Below are 25,020 nucleotides of genomic sequence, written 5' to 3'. Positions count from 1 at the left end.
GACCCAGCTCAGAGGAGCAAAGAACCACAGCACGCTTCTTCCCCTGGATGTTGGGTGGAATCCCTGAGACTTCAAGCATCCTTCACCAAAGAGGCTGCCAGGAGGCAGGGAAGTGGCCTCTGAGGCCCCGGGGGCCCTTCCCAGCCCCAATTACAAAGCGAGGAGGGAGAAGGAGGCTGCCAGGAAGAAGGTCTGGATGAAGTCACTGTTTTGGTGGCTTCAATGGAAGCTATTAATACCCATAAGGTGGTGCTCCAGCACCTGTCACCGTGGCAACCCCGCCTCCCCAGCAGTGTAGATTCTGAAAGCTCTGCCCAAGGGGGTGGGTGTCAGTGCATATGTGTTTGGCTGCGTGTACACGTGTGTCCGTGTGGATGCTGTGAGCGCTCACACCAATGCACAGGAGAAGGGGGGTACCCAAGGCGGGGACCCAGGGACAGTTTCAGCAGCAGCTCTGGCCCCCATCGCCCCTTCTCTCCCTTGCTTCTCTCCCTTCTGACCAGCTCCATTCTCTTGCTCCTTCTTCCTCTCTCTCCCTCCCTCCTCTTGTCTTTCTCGCTTCTTCCCCCTCTTCCCTGTTCCACCCTTGTCCTGCCATCTCTCTGCCCTTGCTGCTCCTTGCTCAGTCTCCTGCTGGTTCACCTCTCTCTTCCCCTCCTTTCTCACTATCCACATCTCCCAGATCAGTTCAAGTCTTCAAGAGTCTCCATGTGGATAAAATAATAAAATATTTGACGGAGAGCTTCCTTTCTTCCTTCCCTGAACCCCTAGAGACTGAGCCCAGAGCAAGCCACAGGATGGTCCCCCACCGGGCAGACAAGATGGAGTTCATCTAGGCTGAGCCAGGGCTCCCTTAAACTTCAACAGCTGACATCGCCCTCCCTGCTGAGAAGCTAGCCTTTAAACAGGAAACAGCCTCAGCCATCCCTGGCTAGGATACATGGCAGCTCTGAGGCCCAGCCCATAGTTAACATCATCAGACCACCATCCGAAAACACACAGAAGTGGTCCTGCCTGAACTGCAGGGGGTGGCTGGACGTGTTAGATGGGAGATCCCTGAGTGCCTGAACCATAGTAGATTCTTGATAAATATTTGACAAATCAATGAATCAATGTCAGTGAATTAACCTATCAATACAGCCACTCAGTAAGCCCAAGAGCCTTGCCCAGACCAGCCTTTCTGGCTGGCTCCCTTCTCTACAGCACCTTTGCCACAAAGTTTTCCTCGAGGCCAGGTCTTTCCTCTGAAGGACCGGAGTCTGTGCTAACCATCTTAGCATGCAATGGGCACCTTACTGCCCTGTTTCCAGGCGCTTCGGGATTCAGCTTCGTTCATTGCCCCAGCGACCCTTTTGAGCACTCTCTGTACATCTAGCATTGTGTGGAGTACAGTTTCCTTGCCAACACCATGAGGGAGCCTGTCCTATGCTTTCCTTAACTCCAGTATAGTTTCCTACCTCCCAGGGCCAAGTTTAGGGCTGAACACACTAGTAGGTCTCCATATTGTCAAGATGTCCGTTCTTCCCAACTTGAACTATAGATTCATTACATCCCAGGGAAAATCCCAACATGTTATTTTGTAGATGTTAACAAACTGATTCTCAAGTGTCCGTGGAGAGGTAAAAGACCCAGAGTAATGAACAGTATATTGAAGAAGAGCAAAGTTGGAGGACTGACATTAGCCAACTTCAAAATTTACTATGAAGCTGCAGTAATTAAGACAGTATGGTACTAGTGAAAAAATAGACAAATAGATAAATGAAACTGAATAAAGAGCCCAGAAATGGATTCACACAAACACAGTCAAGTAATCTTTGATGAAGGAGCAAAGGAATATAATGGAGCAAAGGTAATCTTCTCAACAAATGGTTACATGAACGACTGGACATCCACATGCAAAAGGGTAAATCTAGACATGGGCCTTACACCCCTACCCACAAAAATGAAATCAAAATGGATCACAGACCTATATGTTAAATGCAAAGCTATAAAACTCCTAGAAGATAACATAGGAGAAATCTAGACGACCTTAGCTTTGATAATGATTTTTGCAAAGATGACAAAGGTATGAACCAAGAAAGAAAGAACTGGTAATACCAGGGGGAAAGGACTGGGGGAAAGGACAGTTAGGGAGTTTGAGACTGACTTGTACACACTGTTTTATTTAAAATGGATAACCAACAAGGACCTCCTGTTAGCATGGGGAACTTTGTTCAATGTAGTGACAATTTACTGCTACTGTTAGCACAGGAGACTTTGCTCTATTTAGTGACAACCTAAATGGGAAAAGAACTGGATTAGAAGTATATACATGTATATACATAACTGAGTCACTTCATGTTATACCTGAAACTACCACAACATTGTTAATCAACTCTACTCCAATATAAAAACTTGATTCATTAAAATTAAATCTTCTGCTCTCCAAAAGACTCTGTCAAGGGAATAAAAAGACAAACCACACACTGGGAGAAAATATTTGCAAAAGACATATCTGAGATAGGACCGTTATCCAAAATACACAAAAAATACTTCAAACTCCACAGTAAGAAAACAACTTCATTTTTAAAATGATCCAAAGACCTGAACAGACACTTCACCAAAGAAAATGGCAAATAAGCATCTGAAGACGGTCCATATCTTATGTCATCAGGAAAACGTAAATCAAAACGATGATGCCACTGCAGAACTATTAGAGTGGCCAGAATCCAGAACACTGGCAACACCAAGCAGGACGCTGGGAACTCTCATTCATTGCTGGTGGGAATACAAAATAGTACAGCCTCCTTGGAAGACAGTTTGGTGGTTTCTTACAAAACTAACCGTTCTCTTAGCATATTATACAGCAGCTGTATTCCTGCATACTTACTCAAAGGGATTGAGAACTTATGTCCACAAAAAACCCGCGTGTGCATGTTTTTAACCATTTTGTTCATAATTGCCAAAACTTGGAGGCAGCAAAACGTCCTTCAGTAGATGAATGAACAAACTGTGGTACTTCCAGACATGGAATATTATTCAATGCTAAAAAGAAATGAGCTATCAAGCTATGAAAAGACACAGAGGAACCTTCATATATAATGAAATATTTATGAGTATTCGTTTAATGATTAATGAGGTTGACACGATGTTGTTTTATAGACATTTAAGTAAACATTTTTTAATTTTGATTTTGAAGTTTTCCTTTCATAATTTGGAGCCACTGGATTTTTTTTCCAGTCTTATGTAGACCCTTAGACCTAAGTCCTGGACTTACAGTGCCTATGGATAAAATCCAGGCCTGAGGCCAAGCATTCTTAAGACTGGATCTAAAAGGGCTTTCCTCGTGGCTCAGATGGTAAAGAATCTGCTTGCAATGCGGGAGACCTGGATTCAATCCCTGGAGAAGGGAATGGCTACCAACTCCAGTATTCTTGCCTGGAAAACTCCATGGACCAAGGAGCCTGGTGGCCTACAGTCCATGGGGTCGCAAAGAGTCAGACATGGCTGAGCGACTAACACACACAAAAGGACAGGTGGAGATTCCTGCAAGAAGCAGAAAGAAAAACGTGCGATGCCAGAAAGAGGACCACACGTCTCCCTACCTGGGAAACTTGTTTAGTGATTTCAAAGGAGTCCAGCATCCCTAGACTCATCCCAGGGTCCCTGGCTCAGGTAATACTGACAGATGATATTTGTTTGTTTGTTTGTTTGTGGCTGCACGGGCTCTTCGTTGCTGAGTGTGGGCTCTCTTTAGCTGTGGTGAACCGGAGCTAGTCTCTGTTGCAGTGTGCTGGCTTCTGTTGCAATGGCTTCTCTTGTTGCAGAACATGGGCTCTAGGCGCACGGGCTCAGTAGTTGTGGCCTGTGGGCTTAGTTGCCCCAGGGCATGTGGAATCTTCCTGGACCAGGGATGTGCCCTATAATGGCAGGCGGATTCTTAACCACTGGACCAGCAGGGATGTCCCTACAGGAGATATTTATGGAGCACATAGTCACATATACAAGGTCTTGGTCTAAGCATTTCATCTGTATTAATTCATTTGAGCCTGGTAATAACCCTGTGAAGTAGGTATTATTATTTAGCAGCAGCAGCAACAGTGTCCCCATTTTAAAGATGAAAATCCTGAAGCTTAGGAAAGTTAAGATACTTGACTAGGAGCTGATAAGTGAAGCACTGAGGTTCAGTCCTAGGATAGTCTGAGTCCGAATCCCTGCCCCAGAGTGGGATTCCTTTAGGTGCCAGCTTGAGGAAGACACCTGTCGCCAGGGAGGTGTCCTCCCTTGAGTTCCCTAACTAGCCCCCTCCTACAGATGAGACTCTTAAAACTCCCCAGGGCTTTGGCTCAGCTCTCCAGAAGTTAGGAAGCACATGGCCACTAATCAACACAAAACAGATTTAAAAATAACAAAACTGAACTCAAAGAAAAGCTCCAAGTGGATGTAATATCCCGGCATTTTCTTTTCCCTACAGAGATATTTTAAATGACCTTGTGTTAGTCACTCAGTTGTGTCCGACCGTTTGTGACCCCATGGACCATAACCCACCAGGCCCCTCTATCCACGGGATTCTCCAGGCAAGAATACTTGAGTGGGTTGCCATTTCCTTCTCTAGGGCATCTTCCCAACCCAGGGATTGAACCCACGTCTCCCACTTTACAGGCAGCATCTTTACTGTCTGAGCCACCAGGGAAGCCAGGAATGACTTTATCTGGCAAGAAATCTTTTCTAAGAATGTTACAATGATCCAAGCATCATAAAAGAAAAGTCTGATAAGTAAGACTCTATACAAATTTAAAACTCCTTCATGGTAAAAGTTGGAAGACACTTTCAGGGCCAGGAGACACACCTCCACTAAGTCAGAAGCCTTCAGTCAGTTCAAACGCCCTGCATCTCCAGATGCAGAACAGGAAACAGACGTTTCTCCATTACTGCTGCCTGGGTAGCCTCTCACTTCTATCCTCCTTTCCCAAGAGAGGTGCCAGAGGCGCTCGCTTGTTCCGACCTTCCTTCACCCTTCACCCAAAGGCGCCTCAGACTGTGGAAAGCTTCCTCTCTTCCCAACCAGAGCAGCCTGTGGAACGTTTTCTCTCAGTGGGGTGAGCAGCCTTGCGTGTCCCATCTTCTCTTCCCAGTCGTCCCTCTCCGTTTCTCTCAGGCCACCAGGAGGTGGCGCTAGACCTCCATTAAAATCCGCTTTGTCTCTGTCAGGCTTTTGAGGAGGGGGACCTCAAGCCAATCAACACATCTTTTAAATGTTTACAGGTTGCTTGATTTCCTCTTTCAAAGCGGAAGGAGAATTTGGGGAGCAAATACATCCTGATAGCTTCCATTAACTACTTCATTATAATAAAAATATGTCAATGAAGAAATTAGCTCTGCTCTTTAGCCACCCAGAGGTTACCCTCTGGGCACATTTGCTTCCCTGAGGCCACTTTGTCATCTTTCATTCTGAGACTGGATCTCCAGCAGACACTGTCCCAGGACTTGAGTGAATCTCCCCAAACTTAAGGCAACTGGAGGTCCTCCTCAGAGCACCTCAGCTCACACTGAGCTGCCCCACTGCCTGTGTCTGGTACCTGACGTGGGCACCTGTGTGTGCCCAGCACAGCACAGCACCTGGCTGTGGGCACTGCATATGTTCAGTGGGCAGCTGTTGTTATGTGGCCAGAGCTTGAGGGTGTGAGGCCATTGCGCCCAATTACTCTCAGACCTGGGGCTTGCCACTCATGGCCCAGGGCTGTCCCAAACACGTCTGAGAAGTCTCATGAGTTTGTGAGCGCTGCAACAGGGAAAAGGCAGGTGCCCAGAGGTACTGTCTTTGGTGTTTATGGAGTAAGAATAGAATTCGGAAAATCCAGCTGGATGTGTGCCCCCCTCCCCAGAGAGCAACTCACCTGTTTTTGCACCCCCAGTCTCTGCATTTGGCCCAGCACCCCCATGTCTGATGCCACCACCAGCAGGACCTCCACACCAGAAAACCAGCCCCCCTCAGAGGATCTGGGAACACTTCATTTCACTTTGGTCAGAAAGTCCATTTTTATAGACTGTCAGTCATGTTTAAAAGAAAAAGGTGAAAATATTATAAAACCAGGCTCAACTGTTTCTTCTTCTGAGAAAAGGAGTTAGAAATGTATTGTGAATGAATGAAATTTTTCACATTCTGTAACCTATAGGGTGAGAACCAAAAATTAAAGTGTGGAAGAATGTTAAGGTTTCAACTTGGTTATTTTGTTTTGTGTCAGTCATATATTTCAATCCTTTTTTTTTTTTAAAGTAATATTTATTTACATGGGCTTCCCTGGCGGCTCAGATAGTAAAGAATCTGCTTGCAATGCAGGAGACCTGGGTTTGATTCCTGGATTGGGAAGATCCCCTGGAGGAAGACATGGCAACCCACTCCAGTATTCTTGCCTGCAGAATCCCCATGGGCAGAGGACCCTGCCAGGCTATAAGTCCATGGGGTCACAAAAAGTCAGACACAACTGAGTGACTAAGCACATTTATTTACATATGGAAACAATTTTTTAAATCCATAAATTTACTGCCCAGAATAGTTCTGTTGATTTTTTTAAATAAAGTTTTTATGTACACATTGTTTGAAACATCAAACAGCACAAAAAGGTATAAAACAGGGAAAAAAGTGCCCCCTGTGCTAGCAACCAATAGTATTAACTGTCTACATATTTTATATATCCTTCCAGCAAAAAGTGTATGCACAATACCAAAACTTTTACGTATTTATATCATTTTTATTCAGAAAGATTATACTATGTACAGTATACCCAAATATTTTTTTAAATGCTTATCAGAATCTATTAGAGGTCTTTTCATATGAACACACATAGATTTGATTCATTCTTTTAACGGCTGTATAGATCCCATTTTATGGCTGTACCATAATTTATTTCAAAAATTATTAAATATCCCCTGTTGATGAAATTCAGGATCTTTCCAATTGCATTGCTATTAAAATGAAGCTGTAATGAACATTCTTGTTTGTTTATCTTGGCTATTATTTATCTTTGTTTTATATTGTTTGTTTATCTTTGTGTATCTTGGCAAACCTATCAATAGAGCAAATACAGACCTATGTAATTCTTAGGTCAAAGGGTATGTATATTAAAAATATAAAAAGGGCATGTATATTTAAATTTTTGCTTTAAATATATTGCCAAGTTGTTCTAGGAAAATTCATACAAATTTGTATTCCAGCCGTAAGTGTATGAAAGTGACTGCTTCCCTAAGCCCTCATTGACATTTATTTGCTCAGTAGTGTCTAACTCTTTGCAACCTCATGGACTGCAGCACGCCAGGCTTCCCTGTCCATCACCGACTCCCGGAGCTTGCTCAAACTCATGTCCGTTTAGTCAGTGATGCCATCCAACTATCTCATCCTCTGTCATCCCCTTATCCTCCTACCTTCAATCTTTCCCAGCATCAGGGTCTTTTCAAATGAGTTGGTTCTTCCCATCCCATCAGATGGCCAAAGTATTGGAGTTTCAGCTTTAGCATCAGTCCTTCCAATGAATATTCAGTACTGATTTCCTTTAGGATTGACTGGTTTGATCTCCTTTCTGTCCAGGGGACTCTCAAAAGTGTTTTCCAATATGACAGTTCAAAAGCATCAATTCTTCAGCACTCAGCTTTTCACTCTCCTCTTTCACTTTCATCAAGAGGCTCTTTAGTTCCTCTTCACTTTCTGCCTTAAGGGTGGTGTCATCTACATATCTGAGGTTATTGATATTTCTCCCAGCAATCTTGATTCCAGCTTGTGCTTCATCCAGCCCGGCATTTCGCATGATGTACTCTGCATATAAGTTAAATAACCAGGGTGACAATATACAGCCTTGATGTACTCCTTTCCCAGTTTGGAACCAGTCTGTTGTTCCAGTTAAGATCTTATCCGGTTCTAACTGGATTCTAACTAACTAACTGTAGTTTCTTAACCTGCATGCAGATTTCTCAGGAGGCAGGCAAGGTGGTCTGGTATTCCCATCTCTTGAGGAATTTTCCAGTTTTTTGTGATCCACACAGTCAAAGGCTTTGGTACAGTCAATAAAACATAAGTAGATGTTTTTCTGGAACTCTCTTGCTTTTTCTATGATCCAATGGATGTTGGCAATTTGATCTGGTTTCTCTGCCTTTTCTAAATCCAGCTTGAACATCTGGAAGTTCGAGGTTCACATACTGTTGAAGCCTAGCTTGGCGAATTTTGAGCATCACTTTGCTAGCGTGTGAGATGAGTGCAACTGTGCAGTAGTTTGAACATTCTTTGGCATTGCCTTTCTTTGGGACTGGAATGAAAACTGACCTTTTCCAGTCCGGTGGCCATTGCTGAGTTTTCCAAATTTGCTGGTATATTGAGTGCAGCACTTTAACAGCAACATCTTTTAGGGTTTGAAATAGCTCAACTGGAATTCCATCACCTCCACTAGCTTTGTTCATAGTGTTGCTTTCTAAGGCCCACTTGACTTCACATTCCAAGATGTCTGGCTCTAGGTGAGTGATCACACCATCGTGATTATCTGGGTCCTTAAGATCTTTTTCGTATAGTTCTGTATATTCTTGCCACCTCAATATTTTGCTTCTGTTAGGTCCATACAGTTTCTGCCCTTTATTGTGCCCACCTTTGCATGAATTGTTCCCTTGGTATCTCTAATTTTCTTGAAGAGATCTCTAGAAGTTCCCATTTTATTGTTTTCCTCAATTTCTTTGCATTGCACACTTAGGAATGCTTTCTTATCTCCTTGCTATTCTTTGGAACTCTGCATTCAGATGGGTATATCTTTCATTTTCTCCTTTGCCTTTAGCTTCTCTTCTTTTCTCAGTTATTTGTAAGGCCTCCTCAGACAACCATTTTGCCTTTTTGCATTCCATTTTCTTGGGGATGGTCTTGATCATGCCTCCTGTACAATGTCACAAACCTCCATCCACAATCCTTCAGGCACTCTATCATATCTAATCCCTTGAATCTATTTGTCACTTCCACTGTATAATCTTAAGGGATTTGATTTAGGTTATACCTGAATGGTCTAGTGGTTTTCTCTGCTTTCTTCAATTTAAGTCTGAATTTGGCAATAAGGAGTTCATGATCTGAGCCACAGTCTGCTCCTGGTCTTGTTTTTGCTGACTGTATAGAGCTTCTTCATCTTTGGCTGCAAAGAATATAATCAATCTGATTTTGGTGTTGACCATCTGGTGATGTCCATGTGTTGAGTTGTCTCTTGTGTTGTTGGAAGAGGGTGTTTGCTATGACCAGTGCGTTCTCTTGGCAAAACTCTGTTAGTCTTTGCCCTGCTTCATTTTGTACTCCAAGGCCAAACTTGCCTGTTACTCCAGGTATCTCTTGACTTCCTACTTTTGCATTCCAGTCCCCTATGGTGAAAAGGACATCTTTTTTTAGTGTTAGTTCTAGAAGGTCTTGTAGGTCATCATAGAAACATTCAGCTTCTTTGGCATTAGTGGTTGGGGCATAGATTTGGATTACTGTGATATTGAATGGCTTGCCTTGGAAATGAGTAGAGATCATTCTGTCATTTTTGAGACTGCACCCAAGTACTGCATTTTGGACTCTTTAGTTGACTATGAGGGCTACTCCATTTCTTCTAAGGAATTCTTGCCCACAGTAGTAGATATAATGCTCATGTGAATTAAATTTGCCCATTCCAGTCCATTTTAGTTCATTGATTCCTAAAATATCAATGTTCACTCTTGCCATCTCCTGTTTGACCACTTCCAATTTACCTTGATTCATGGACCTAACATTCCAGGTTCCTATGCAACACTGTTCTTTACAGCATCAAACTTTTACTTCCATCACCAGTCACATCCACAACTGAGCATTGTTTTCACTTTGGCTCCATCTCTCCATTCTTTCTGGAGTTATTTCTCCACTCTTCTCCAGTGGCATATTGGGCACCTACTGACCTGGGGAGTTCATCTTTCAGTGTCATTTCTTTTTGCCTTTTCATACTAATTCATGGGATTCTCAAGGCAAGAATACTGAAGTGGTTTGTCATTCTCTTCTCCAGTGGACCATGTTTTGTCAGAACTCTCCACCATGAACCATCTGTCTTGGGTGGCCCTACCTAATACCAAATTTTATAAATATCATTTCTGTTCATTTAAATACAGGTTAAAAAAAACAAATTCTGGAGTAATTCCATAGTGGTCTGGCGGTTAAGAGTCTGTACTTCCACTGCAGGGGGGCACTGGTTAGACACCTCATCCGGCTAAGACCCCTTGGCATGAAATTCTCGATGAAGGGCCACATGTTCTCGGATGCTGCCTAGAAGGCAGAGATAGGTGGCAGCTTGGAAATGAAGATCATGCTGGGCTCTGCACAGCTTCTCACTGGTGATCCAATGTGCGCAGAAAGTTTTCACGAGGTATCAATAGGCCACGGTGTCACGATAGGGTTGGCCTGTGGCCGTGTTTAAGTAAGCGCAAATCCCATAGAAGGCCTCACCAAGTGCACAGCGGTGACCCTAAGGCCGCCATTTTCCCATCATCAGAACTGACATTGGGTATTACCAATCTTTTAGTTTCTAACAACTTGGTAAATTTGAAAAGACACCTGGATGTTCAGATTCATATTTAATTATGAGTAAGGACTAGAATCTTCACAGGATTTGGGGCCACTTGTCTTTCGTTTTCTGTGAATAGCCTGTTCACATCTTTTGCCCATTTTTTCATAGGTTTGTTCACCTTTTTTTATTGATTATATGAATCCTCTGCATATACAAATTAAGGACATAGGGCTTTGTGCAGCTTGTGAAAAAATTCATTTTTTCAGCTTTTTGTTATTTTTACTTTGCTGATTGGCATTTTGCTCACAGAAGTTGTGGGGCGCACTTTAACCATCTTCTCCTTCACAACTACCGAATTCTGTGTTCTGTTCACAACGGCCTTCCCTTGCCTCTGATGGTGAAGAAATTCACCTGCATTTTCCTAAATGGTTAGCCAGTGGTTCCGGTGCCATTTTTCAGAGTCTCCCCCCTTTTTTTTCCATTCTCTTTTCAGCCCCTCAGGGCTGTGTGACTCTACAAAGTCACCAGAGTGGAGCCCACAGAAGTGCCACGTTGCTCTGTCTCTCTCTGCCAGAGACAGACCAGAAAGGCCTGTCATCCAGATCCCACAGAAGACCTCTGTCATTTGGTAGAAGAGGGTCAGGTCTCTCAAGGGTGGAGAGGGCACCACAGCTCTGAGAGACACGAGGGAACAATGGCCTCCCAGTCCTGACAGGAAAGTGGGCCACACACCCAGTGTCTTCCTTCTGAAGGAGACCTCACAGGAGGGTGTGCTCTCCATCCAGAAAGAAGAAACACAGCCACACTTGTTTCTGAAGACACACGCACTTATACACACACTACACATATCCCCACAAATACCACCGCCCCACATACACACACATCAGACACACCGACTCCCCTAGCAGGGGGCACCCTGTCCTAAAGAGCCCTCTCCATCACAGGAATTCCAAGAACAGTCACACCAGTGTTTCTCAAATAACACCCAGATTCCTTTTTCCTTTTGAAAGGAAATAAAAATCTGGAGGGCCCCCAATAACATATCTGTAAGACCCCACATTGAGGAAAAAAAAAGAAACCAAAGACTTATTCTATAAAGATCTTCCAATTGCAAGTTGCTGCTGCTGCTGCTGCTAAGTCGCTTCAGTCATGTCCGACTCTGTGCGACCCCATAGACAGCAGCCCACCAGGCTCCCCTGTCCCTGGGATTCTCCAGGCAAGACAACTGGAGTGGGTTGCCATTTCCTTCTCCAATGCATGAAAATGAAAAGTGAAAGTGAAGTCGCTCAGTCGTGTCCGACTCTTAGCGACCCCATGGACTGCAACCTACCAGGCTCCTCTGTCCATGGGATTCTCCAGGTAAGAGTACTGAAGTGGGGTGCCATTGCCTTCTCTGAATTGCAAGTTAACACATATTAACACATATTTAAAAGTGCTAAATAGATTTAAGTCAACATTAAAATGAAAATCTGACTTTAAAAAATTTTCCAGATTTAAAAGATCTGGGGACTTCCCTGGTGGTCCCATGGTTAAGACTTTGCCTTCCAAATGCACAGGGTGCTGGTTCAATCCCTGGTTGGGGAACTGAGATCCCATATGCCTCGAGGCCGGAAAACCAAAACATAAGACAGAAGTAGTATTGTAACAAATTCAGTAAAGACTTTAAAAATGGTTCACATCAAATAAATCTTAAAAAAAAAAAAAAAAAAAAGATGAGGCACCCCAAGGTGGGGTAGGGAGTTTAGAAGAATCAGATCTGAGGCATTATTCTGCAGCACATCTACAAGTTAATTTGCTTTCCACACACAGGAATAACAAATCTTTCTTCTATCTTCCCTCTATTTCTGCCTTTCCTTGTTCAGCAGGCCTAAGCTCCAGGCAACAAAAGGTGATCTTCCTCCCTTTTACCTTGTCCCTTAATCCCGTTGAGTTTTTCCAGTAAAAAACATTTATGGTTTTTATTGGGAAATTTTAAAAATTATTACAAAATAGACAATTTAGAAAATACAGAATTTTTTAAGATGTAAAGCCAGCTGCTCACCCTGAGAGGTAACATCCCTTTAAGCTGTGCTGGGCTTCCTTTTTGCCTTTTTCTTTGCTTGAGTGTTTTCCAGTAAATACCCAGCAAGGGCCAGTGCAGTCACACCAGTTGGTTCTCCTTTCCTGTGAGGCCCAGGGCCCAGGCTGACCTGGGAGGGCTGTCTCACCTCCTAGAGGTTGGAGCTATGAACAGGCTGGCCTGGGAGAGACCTTGTCCCAGTTTTCTGCAGTGTTCTCCCAGATGCATTGTCCGTTCTTTCTCTTTTTCAAAATTATTTATCTGGCTGCACAGGTCTTAGTTGTGGCACCTGGGATTTAGTTCCCCGACCAGGGATCCAACCCCCGGTCCCCTGCGTTGGGAGCACAGAATCTTAACCACTGGAAGACCAGGGAAGCCCCCATTGTCCATTCTTTTCTGGAGACTCCCAAGGTTAGAGGCAGCTTTCTGGTGGCCCTTTGACCACTCCCCTCTCCCTCAGAGTAGAATGGGAGCGAGGCGTGCTCAGATCCTCTCAGCCCACCTCTCTCCCCTCTGTTCTCAGGTGGTTCAGGGTTGAGAAACACAGCCTTAGCCAGACAGTCCCCTCTCCTGGCAGCAGCCCCGAGGCTGACCAGGGCTGGGAGGCACAGAGGAGGAGCCCAGCTTCCTTCCTGGCCCTGTCCCCACCAAGGCTGTGTGACCCAGGTCAGGACACCCAGCCTCTCCGGGGCCCTGCACCCTCCCCTGCCCCAGGAATCTGGTGGTGGTGGTGGCGGTTCTCTGCTAGTGACAGGCTAGAAAGTTTTCTCCAGAACATGCGCCCTCCCTTCCCCTCCCCTCCCCTCTCTCCCTTCCCTCGTCCCTCCCCTCAAGTCTCCCCTCTCCCCTCCCCCGCCTCTCCTCTTCCCTCTTCCCCTCTCCCTCCCTCCCTCCTCTCCCTCTCCTCCCCTCCCCTCCCTTCTCCCTTCCCCTCCCTGCAGGGTCACTCTCCAGCCCTCTCCCTCCCCGCCCCCACACTTCCCTCACACAGGTCCTGACAGCACATCACTGGATAAACTACAGACAAAGAATGGGACCCAGGCCTCTGTCTGTTACTACTTCATCAGAGGTAGAGACTGCACAGATAACTTAGCAAGTTTGCAGGACATATTGCAGACGGTCTGACTTAAACTACAGGCTAAATGATCTACACAGCATTCATTTGGCAGGTCCCAGAAATGGCACCCCACTCCAGTGTTCTTGCCTGGAGAATCCCAGGGACGGGGGAGCCTGGTGGGCTGCCATCTATGGGGTCGCACAGAGTCAGACACGACTGAAGTGACTTAGCAGCAGCAGCAGCAGCAGCAGCAGCAGCAGCAGGGGTCCCTCAAACTGCCAGGCTCTCATTTTTCAGAGGAACTGAAATGGAGACACAGTAAGTCCTCCTGTATCATGAGGGTTGAGAGAAGGGAGAGACCGGCCTCAGATGGAAGTCCCCTCTCCCAGCAGCCCCGGGGCTCCTGGGCGGGTGAGTAGCATGCCCAGAGCTTCACTCAGTGGTCCCCGGAGTCTCCAGAGGAAGGCCGGGTAGGCCAACGGCATGGCACGCCAGTGTGGGGCAACACACGCTGATACGTGACAGGGAGACTCCGGGGCCCCGGGGCGGGGGTGGGAGGGCAGTCTTGGGGACACTTTCATATTCTCTATTTTTAACTTTTTCATAATGGTGTGTTTAATCAGAAAAAAAAGGTGGAGATATTTCCATTTTCTAAAAGTTGTTTGAAATTACAGGAAGAAGGGCGGTCAGCGCAGCTGCCACGGTGCCGATGGGCTCTGTGGAGACTGGAGAGTGTTGCTGCGCCCCTGGGTCCAGAAGGACTCAGAAAGATACTTGCCTCCCGTGCTCCAGAGGGCTCACGGGAGTGGTGCTCGTGACTGTGAGCAAAGTGCCGATGACGTCACTGGTCCAGGCTGGATGGAGCAGGCGTCAGTGGAGTCAAGGGCACCCCAGCCCCTGAGGTTTTCCTTGGCTCAGGGGCAGCGCTGAGCTGCCAGTGAGGGAGATAGAGGGGAGAAGATTGAGGAAGAGCCCCGGCTTCACCCACTCCCAGCCCAGGCTCAGGCCACGCCCATGGATCTGTGACCAGGAGCAGTTCCTGTGGCTGCCTCCACTCCCCTCCATAAGTCAGGCTGCCTGGGTCAGGACTGGGGGCCAGGAAGATGGGGTGTTGTGGGGTGGGCTGCAGGTGAGGAGGAGGGAAAGATAGATAGGAAGAGACTGCAGGACAGAGAGGGGGACAGAGACAGAAAGACACTCGGAAAGACTCAGACACACACGCCGAGGGACGCACAGAGTCACAACACAGAGAAAGGCAGAGTCAGAGATGGAGAGACCAGCAGAACGAGAGGGAGAGAGACAGAGAGAGCTCAGGGCAGCACCTTCGTTCCATCTGCTTCCTAGGAGCAGACGGAGGGGCAGGTGCAGGTCAAGGCCTGGGCAGAGAGGACAAAGCTAGAGACGGAAGCAGGGGGAATGAGTGTCAACATCACAGAGAACAAACCTCTGCTGCCCTTGCGGTATGCTTGGCACGCTGCTGGAGGCTGCAGGAACGAGCAGGTGTGAGTGCAGGTCCCATCCTAGCTGGGAGATCCACCCCACACCTGGGAGGCAGGAGCAGCAGGCAGGAGCGGCCTTTCCAAGGGCCAAATGGGAGGAGAGGCTCCCAAGAGCTGAGGTCACCAGGGGCAGCTTGCTGAAAGGCCTCATCCGTGTTGCGTCTTGCAGAGCAGGTGGGAGGAAGGGGCATGGGTTCTCCAGGGAAAGAGGCATCTGCAAATGTGTGGCAGTGAGAAGACACTTCTGAGTACTGTCAGGAGGGCCTTGAATGTCACGATAAGGAGGCTGAGGGGGCCCGGCCACATTTGAGCAGAGGAGTGATGTAGTAGGACCTGTGCTTTAGGGAGACCTGAGCTGGCCAGTGGCCAGACCTGAAGGGCAGCAGAATAAGTGGAGGAAAGAGTCACAGGCACTCACTGAGCCCCCACCCCGTCTCCCAACACCCCCCATCTGACACTACAGTCAAGCAACCCCAAACTGCCAACCCATACCTGGCTGCTTCTCACCTCCGTGCCCTTGACCAGGCAGTACCCTCCATCTAGAAGGCCTCCCCTTCCCCAACCCAGGCAAACACTGAAACAGTTTCAATGCTCTTCAAGAGACTTCTCTTGCAGGATGGCTTCAGGCAGAGTAAGGCGCCCCTCCTGGCTCCTCCCAGCACAAAAACCAATGTGAAAGCTCCCTGGGCTCAGCGGAGCTAAGTCATGTTCTTAACCAAGAACCGGAAAATGTAACTGGCTCCATCAGTGCCATGGCCTTAACCACACCCAGAATTTGCCTGTCCTCCATGGGCAGCCCCACCAGCTGTCCAGCATCAGTATCCAAACCCTGAAGAAAGGAAGGAATCGGCTGGGGAGGGATGGGGGGACAGGGTGGGGCCCATTTGCCTAGAGGTGCTGTGGGCTGGCTGGTTACAGAGCAGTGACTCATCTCCCAGAGAGGAGCGGAGCAGTAGGGGACAGTTGGGAGCCTGTAGAGAGAGCCTGCCTCTGCCTCACACCCTTGGCCGGACGCCGTCTCCTCCTGGTCCCCTCAGGCCCTTGGAAGAGAAGAACCTCTTGCAGCCCCTGGCTTGCCCCCAGTGTGGCATTGACCAGGAAGGCAGCTGAAGCCTCCCTGGCCCCCACCCAGGCCGCGGCCATGGATAAATTCCGCACACTCTTCCTGCACTTCCAGTCCAGCTCCGAGTCGGTAATGAATGGTGTCTGCCTGCTGCTGGCCATGGTCACCGTCAAGCTGTACTCCTCGTTTGACTTCAACTGCCCCTGCCTGGCGCGCTACAATGCCCTCTACGGACTGGGCCTGCTGTTCACACCCCCGATCGCCCTATTCCTCTGCGGCCTCCTGGCCAACCGGCAGTCCGTGGTGATGGTGGAGGAGTGGCGCCGGCCCGCCGGGCACCGGAGGAAGGACCCGGGCATCGTCAGGTGCGGTCCCACCCCCCTCCAGCTCCCCGTGGGCATTGTCAGGGGCTCCCCCAACTGCATAAGTACTGCCAGGGGCTCCCCAAACCCCAGTGACCCCCATGGGTATGGTCAGGGCTCCCCCAGGCACCCCCACAGGCACCCTACTTTCAGATGTGCCCCCTGCTCTCCCCCAGAAAATGATACCAAGGCACCATCAGTTCACAGAGACAGATTTGCCAGTCTCCACTCTGGAAACAGATATTTCTGATCCCGTTGTCTGTCACCTTCCCACGCCCAATGATAAAGACGCGTGAATGACACAGGACTCCTAAGAATTATCCAGGTCACGTCTGTCCTGCTGGCCATGGATTATAACTCCCCACATGCATGAAGGACCATCCCATGATGTGCATACCGTATTACACATATGAGAGGCGTGGTTGGCTTGAAGGCTGCATCCTGTCTCCTGCAAGCTCCCCGAGGGCAAAGACCCCATATGCTATCACTGTGTCCTCAGACCCTGGTCGGTGCCCTGTATCAAGAAAAGCTGATGGGGAATTCCCTGACCGTCCTGTGGTTAGGGCTCGACACTTTCACTCTTTCACTGCTGTGGCCTGTGTTCAATCCCTGCTCAGGGAACTCAGATCCTGCAAGTCCTGTGACACAGCCAAAAAAGAGAGAGAGACAGAGAAGAAAAGCTGACAGACTTTAGCAATTCATAATACTCCCTGGCCAACAGTCAGCCAAGCTCTGTGCCAAGTACTGTGTGTGCACAGCCTCTGAATTCTTACCTCGGCCCTGGGTCTCTTCCTGTCTTGGATCCATTTTTAAGGATGGGGGACCTGAGGCACAGAGAGGTTAAGTCATTTGGCTGAGCTCCCACAGCAAGGAAGAGGCTCAGATTCAAATCAAACCCAGAACCGCTGCCCTGAGTGTTTTAGACAAAATACCCAAGTGCTCTAGATCCACGGGCAGTGGTAGGAGGGACTTGGTGGGTTTTAGTTCACTTCTGATCTTCTCCTCTCCCCTATTGATGTAGACAACTGGGGTGTTCTCAAGGGCATATTATGTAACTTCGTAACAAGTCTTTGTTTCCACCTTCTAACCACCTTGCCCCCATAGAAAATGCTGGAGCCACCCCTGACTACAATATATTTATAATTCACCACCAGGTAGGCCATGTACACACACACACATACACACAGCCAGTGCACACCATCCTATGTTTTGTATACAACCAGCCTGCCAATGCAGGAGACATAAGAGACCCAGGTTCGATTCCTGGGTGGGGAAGATCCCCTGGAGGAGGGCGTGGTAACCCATTCCAGGATTCTTGCCTGGAGAATCCCATGGACAGAGGAGCCTGGTGGGCTACAGTCCTGGGGTCACAATGAGTCAGACACAACTGAGCGACTGAGCACACGCGCAAGTTAAAAACACCTGCATTCTGTGCACAAGCAGCCTCTCTTTAATGTTGCCAGGGGCTCCCGGCTCCCTGTGATTCAGCCACGCAGGGAGGCTTTTCCTCTGGAGTCTTGTGGTTCCAGCTCCACTGAGCTCCTGTCCTGTGACCAACACCCAATTCAGGCCACTAGACATAGTAGGTCAAAAGAGGCACCTGGGGACAATCAGAGGCTCCCTGGACACTGCAGGAGGTGTGTAATGCTGTCTCTGGGCAGGTTATTCCACAGGACCCTCTTAGTTTAGGGTCCCCCCAAAAGCAGGCTCTGGAAAGAAGTGATAATAAGGAGGCAACTGGGGCTCAGTCCTTTGAGGGGCCTAAGGGAGTGGGTAGAACCCACTTCAGAATCATCCCACTGAGGGTCCCCGATGCTGGGGCATTAAACTACCAGGCCCTGCCCTCTGGGATTGAGGTGAACCCTCCAGGCCACCCCGCACTGGGAGCAGGGACTCCTCTGAAGCCTCAGAGCCATGCAGGGGGCTGAGGTCAGAGGTCTTCAGGCTCTCCACGTGAATAGAAACTACCCACCAAAGCTCTAGATGCTTCTGGCCTGAGCAGAGCACTAACAGAGTCTGCTACAAAGGCTCAGGCAGGAAGAATACCAGCTCCCCAGTGTTCCAGTCCCAGGGCTCCCAGGACCCCAGCTCTGCTTCTCCCCAACCCTCTGCTGCTCGGGCCTCTGCAGTGGGAGCTGCAACCCTCCCTTTGGGGTAACCACGCACCATCCTGGGAAGTTCATCCTCGCATCCCCCCTGTAGCCTTCCTGCTGCAGCTGAATTCTGGCTGCCCTGTGTTCCCGCTCCCTTCCTCTGTTCCCAGGTACATGTGCTCCTCTGTACTGCAGAGAGCGCTGGCCGCCCCCGTCATATGGATCCTGCTGGCCCTCCTCGATGGAAAGTGCTTCGTGTGCGCCTTCAGCAGCTCCGTGGACCCTGAGAAGTTTCTAGACTTCACCAACATGACCCCCAGTCAGGTGCAGCTCTTTCTGGCCAAGGTGCCCTGCAAGGAGGATGAGCTGGTCAGGAACAGCCCCGCTCGGAAGGCGGTGTCTCGCTACCTGCGGTGCCTGTCACAGGTAATTCGGGGGGTTGGGGGGTTTCTTCTCCCTGCCCTGGGAAATGTCCTGCACTGGTTCCGAGGGGTGCGGGGTGAGGAGGTATACATGGTTTCCTGAGGCCCCCTCCCAATGCTAGAGACACAACCGCGGAGCATGTGGTCCCTGAGGGGGTGATCAGAGACATGACCCATACACAGGACAGTGTCAGGCCTAGGACGTGGGCACTTTGCCATCAACACTGACTCACCTGAGGGTGGAGACCAGGTGTCCATACCCTTCTGGAGTCAGCTAGGCTCATCTCCAGGTTGGATGGCAGGAAACGCTGCAGATATACTGCACTACCCTGCCCCCACCCCACACACGCATTCTGCCCACCCCTCAGAAATAACAGTAATTACCACTTATGAGGCACTTATGTGTCAGGCACTGTTAAGCATTTCACATGCATTACTTCATTTAATTCTCAAAACTGCCCTATGAGATAGATGCCATCATGATTGTCCCACTTTGCAGATGAGGAAACTGAGGCTCTGAGAGTTTAGTTCACAAGGCCAAAGGCACACAGTTTGTAAGAGGCTGGGCAGGAATCTAAAATGCCATTCCTCCAAACCCTCCCCTACTATGCAGGTCCTCCCCAGACGCTTGGCTCCCCACAGAGCACAGAATCCATTATCCTGGGGACAAACCCCAGCCCAAGCTCCAGATCCCACCCTCACCACTGCCAGAGCCTGCTTGGGCTGTGTCTCCCCAAAAGTGTTTACATGGTCCCACCACGTGCAGAGCATCACTGGAGATACACCCTAGCTCTCTGGGGTGTCAGGACAGGCTCATGGTGAATGCAGGCCCGTGGAGTGGCAAAGAGAAGACCATGCTTGGGACACACTTGATTCTGCTTCAGACTGTGACCACGGCCATGAGCCCCTTCCCCTCTGGGCCTCGGGTTCTCCTGCAAAATAAACGGAGGTTCGGTCTACTCACCTTGATGTCCCTGTGGATGTAAACACTGTAGACTAGTTCACTATCCCTGGAAAGAGTGCAGAATCCTCAGACCAGGGTTTGAGTCCTGACTCAGCTGTAAACGATCAGTCACATTAAATGCTCCTCCAAGTAAAATACTCACACAAGCATTTTAAACTTAGAGGTGGGGGGAAGGGAGGGCCTCGTGAGAGGCCAGGCAGAGAGCTTTGTCAATCACATCTACAAATGATAAGGATTCAAATAAGTCTTGTGGTTTAGAGGATGATTTTTCTGCTCCAGGTCTATAAAGTTGCTCTAGTCCTAGGTGATGTCTCAATACCTCTGGCTGGGCAGAGGGGAGGGCCAGGAGCAGCCAGGCTGGGGCTCCAGCCTCAGAATTACTTCAGCTTCTCTTTACTCTTGGCCTGGAACACTGTTTCCTGTTCACATCTTGTAAACTATCATCAGCCTTTAGGTCTCAGCCTCAACTTCACTGTTCTCTGAGGCCTCAAATTCAGGTCAGGTGTCCCCTCTCAGAATTTCCATGACCCAAGATACATCCCTCAACATGGCACTTAGCCAGTCATCACCTATGTCATTGTAACTTCCACTAAAGTGTTAGCTCTGTGAGAGCAAAGACTGAGTCCTCGGTGTCTCCCTGAAAATATAGGATGGATGGATGCATAGATGGGATGGATGCACATATATAAGCATGGATGAAGAACCAGATAAAAAGATGAAAGGATGATGGGTGGATGCACAGATGAATGGATGGGAGTGCAAGAAGGCGAAACGTTACCTCCACCCACCTTAGGTTTTCAGCTGAGACTCTAACAAAAAGAATGATTAACAGGAGGAAAATAAACAGTTTAGCATTGTGTGAAGTGCTCATCAGGCAGGGGGAACCTAAAACAGAGTCACTCTAAGCAGTGGCTTAGAACTGCGGCTTATATAGCATCTTCAGCTATGAACAATACCTTTGTAGAAGAATGTCAGGACAAAGGAAAGCAGCTTTATGCTTCCAAGGGTGGAAACTGTGGGAAGATAAATAAATACATGGGAGGAAACAAAAGGATTGTAAGGTGTGTTTGTTCAGGAGGAAGGCAGGGGGGATAAATAACAAGTGGATAGATGATTAGATAGAGATGAATGGAAACAAGGATGAGAGTATGGGAACATGAATGGATGGGAGCATAGATGGTTGGATAGAGGGATATGGACAGATAGGAGCATGGTTGAGAAGGTGGCTTGATAGGAAGACAATAGATATATAGTCAGATAAGAGGATGGATGATGGGATGGGTGAGAGATAGTTGGATAGAAAGTGGATGGAAGGAGGAATGAATGAATGGGAGAGAGGATGGATGGAGGTAGTTGGTAGAATGGATGACTGAATTGGAAGGCGGGTAGATCTGAAAATGGATGGAAGGGATAAGTAAAGGGGACACCCTTGCCACACTGTACAATATCTGTGTGTCTGAACGCTTACATTAGCGCTCCCCACCCTCTAGGCCATTGGCTGGAGTCTCACCCTGCTGCTGATCCTCCTGGCCTTCCTGGCCCGCTGCTTGAGGCCCTGCTTCGACCAGACAGTCTTCCTGCAGCGCAGATACTGGAGCAACTACGTGGACCTGGAGCAGAAGCTCTTCGACGAGACGTGCTGTGAGCACGCGCGGGACTTTGCGCACCGCTGCGTGCTACACTTCTTCGCCAGCATGCAGAGCGAGATGCAGGCGCGGGGGCTGCGCCGGGACTCTGCGGGTAGGGGTCCGGAGGCCCCTGAGAGGCCCGAGCCCCCAGACGGCCTGGACGGTGGAAGCGGGAAGGCCCACCTGCGCGCAGTCTCCAGTCAGGAGCAAGTGGACCGCCTCCTGAGCGCCTGGTACTCCAGCAAACCACCACTTGACCTCACAGCATCCTCTGGGCTCTGGGGGTGCGGCCTCACCCATCGCGCCCCCACAGTGGTCCCGGGCACCAGGGAGTCCCCACACACTGACGTGTAAGGACCCAGACCGCATCCTCACGTAAAATGCCCACACTGACAAGGATGTGGGGGCTTTCCAGGCAGTGGGGACCCCATGGCAGGGCAGCTTAACCCTTGTCAGCCTCCTTCCCCAAAACAGCCCAGTGCCTGGCCGAGCTTCTGGGCGTGGCCTCTTGTGTGCTCTAAAGCTGTGCTTCACAAACTTCCTTGTGCTCACGTGTTCACCTGGACTCTTGTCAAATGCAGATTCTGATTCAGTCCATCTAGGACCAGGGCCAAGACTGCATTGCTGACGAGCTCCTGATGCTTCTGGTCAGTGGACCAAACTCCGAGTAAGAGTCTAAATAGATCTGTCCTGGGTGCTGGGTCCTAGATGTCCATATTCTAAATCTAAAATAATAATAATGGCAACAGCACCTGCTTGTATGATGCTTACTATGTACCAGGCACTGCTCTAACTTCTTTCTATATATAACTCATTTAATCTTAATGATAATCTGATGAAGTAGGATGATGACTAGCCCCATTTTTTTTAGAGAAGGAAAGTGAGGCATTAAAGGTTAAGGTGGCTGAGGTCACCCATATAAGAGCTGGAATTTGATTTCAGGACATCAGCTCTAGAGTCTGCTCTGAGCTACTACATTAATCCTCTAGGCTATGTGTGTGTGTGTGTGTGTGTGTGTGTGTGTGTATGCACGCATGCATGTTCTAGATTGTGTGTGTGTGTTTTCAGGGCCGTGGCTGGGTTTCCTGCAGCCTCCAACAAGGTTCTCTGAGTGAACTCAGCAAACCCTGCTTGAGAATTCTTCTCAAAAGTACAAATTAGTGTCTCTTGCTGACTACTGCAGACGAATAGCTTTATATCTTTTCAGGGGGATTTTTCTGTTTCTGAATGTCAAGGGGGAGCTGACCCTTCCAGCTCCCATCTTCTCCAGTTCCACCAATTCTGTTCTAACCAACCAAGGCCAAGCAGCCTTCAGGTGCAGCTCGTTTGTCAGCCCAGCCTTCTGCTCACCTCCAGCCAGCAAGCACTTCCTCCGTCACCTCTCCACTCACCACCCTCCTCACCACCTGCAGCCTGACCCCTGAGCTTGACCTTGCTTTCTAAGGCTGTCTCCTTTGCCAGGCATCCCAGGGCCATCTACCCACTGCCCTCAGCAAGAAGCTGACACCATGGTAAGAATTTCCCTAGGGATATGAGGAATGGACCAGATCTACAAGTCAGGGTGCAAATCAGGTGTCTAGGCAGCCCTAGACATCTCCATTGAACAAACACTCCAGGTGATTCTGCAAAATCCAGTGTTTAAAAACCTCTGGACCAAGTGTGGGTGTGGGGTCTGACTCAGGGATGAAGACCCTCGAAATACCAGGGTTAAATCTTCCTGGAAGAACTGCCTCTGAGTCTCTGGCAGCCCAAACAGCAAAGGTTGAGGAAGATCTATTCTGTGAGCTCCTCTGGGTCTCGGCCCTTCCCTGATGACTCACTCACCCCCACCCCTGCACACACATCCTGTTATTGCCTCTGTCAGCACAACAGTGCTTGGTGACCACAGACATGCAGTAGGTTCACTCTATGCTTTACTGGTAATGAGGGCATGGGGGCAGTACAGGGGTCCTGGAGCCCAGCTCCCTCCGTATCAGGCAATCTCTGCTCTCCTGGGTGCTTGCCAAAGGGCCTAGGAGGACCAGACTATCCATACAGCCCAGTCTTTCCCCTGCTACCTCGCTGTGGTCAGGCCATGCAAATGTCTAAAATGGTACTGGGCAGGCCAAGATTTAGGCAAAGTGTTAGCAGGGATTGGTGGGGGAGGGAGGAGGCAGACCTTGGACATGATCCAGTCAGCAGGGCCGAGTGCCCAGCCCAGGGAAAGGAGGCTCAGAGACCCCACCCTGGGCTTTAAAGAAGCAGTATCTGGACCAGTAAAGGGCCACTTGCCTTCTTATATTGAGCCTACTGCATAGAAAGCACTGTGCCAGGGAGGAGGGAAGGAAGAATACACAGATGATGCATATTGCCCCACCCCCAAGGAACTCACTCTCTACTAGAGGGACCGAGATGGGTACAGAAATCATTACAACCCAAAGCAAAAGGTGTAAAGTGATACGATAGCGCCAAGCTGTGTGCCACAGAGATTCAGCATGAAGAGTAGTGGCTCCAAGCTGAGAGAATCAGAAGGATCTCATTACAATGGGCCTTAAAGGATGGGGCGGGGGTTTGACAAGTAGAGAGGGATGGGGATGGGGGAGCAGAGCATATACAAGGAGGAAACAGAACAAAAGCAAAGAATTGGGGTTCGCTGATTCACTCAGCAAACTTTGATGGAATGCCTAGAGCACCAAAGAGCAGGAAAGGCATCGTCTTATCTTAGTGGAGATTCCAGTCTGAAGGGGAGATAAGACGTGAGCCAGTGAACAAACAACCGCGTGCAGGGTGTGTGGTCCGGCCTGGGCAAAGTGAAGGACCTTCGCCAGAGGGCCGAGGAGTCTGTTCCAATGAATCCCACCAAGAGATGCTTTCTGAGCCCCACACCCAGTGACACCGTCTTGGATCCTGGAGCCCTCAAATGCCTCCTTACCCTCTTCAGTCCCCAGATGACATGGTTTCAAACCCCAAACCTCTTTGCCATCATCCTTTCACACCACCATTTACTCATATCCTGGGAGAGAGGCCGTGTGTAGCTCATGCCACTCCACCTGGGGGTGAGGGACCCAGGTGGCAGGCTGCCACCTGCTCCCCTCCCAAGAGAGCAGCCCTCGTGGGTGCTCATGCTCATTGCCCAAGTCTCCTTCAACTCTGGGAGACAGTCCTTCTGAACACACCCTGTACACAAGGCCTCTCTTCTGGGAGACACGGTGACTAGCTAGGCAAGGCAGAAATGTACTGTAAGAGTGACTTTGGCTGTGTTAGTCCCCTGTCTCACATGGTCTGGGCAGCTGCGGTTCTGCATGAGAAGTGGAAGATGGTGGCATCCTTGAGGGTTTTGCTCAGGTCTTTGAGGTTATCCTACAGGCAAGTGCTTCCGGGCA

General features: G+C 48.9%; 1 protein-coding gene across 1 annotated transcript; it reads left to right on the top strand.

Moving 5' to 3' along the window:
* Window positions 1-16,267: 16,267 nt before the first annotated feature.
* On the top strand, window positions 16,268-22,012 carry CALHM3 (calcium homeostasis modulator 3). The gene is made up of 3 exons (NM_001192960.2): window positions 16,268-16,554; window positions 18,815-19,070; window positions 21,521-22,012. The coding sequence occupies exons 1-3, from the start codon at window positions 16,268-16,270 to the stop codon at window positions 22,010-22,012; spliced, it is 1,035 nt and encodes a 344-aa protein (NP_001179889.2).
* The last annotated feature ends 3,008 nt before the right edge of the window (window positions 22,013-25,020 follow it).

Source organism: Bos taurus, chromosome 26 (genome assembly GCF_002263795.3).
Source record: "Bos taurus isolate L1 Dominette 01449 registration number 42190680 breed Hereford chromosome 26, ARS-UCD2.0, whole genome shotgun sequence".
NCBI classification, from domain to species: domain Eukaryota; kingdom Metazoa; phylum Chordata; class Mammalia; order Artiodactyla; family Bovidae; genus Bos; species Bos taurus.
Note: the sequence above shows the minus strand (reverse complement) of the source record. Positions and strands in the feature narration are given on the sequence as shown.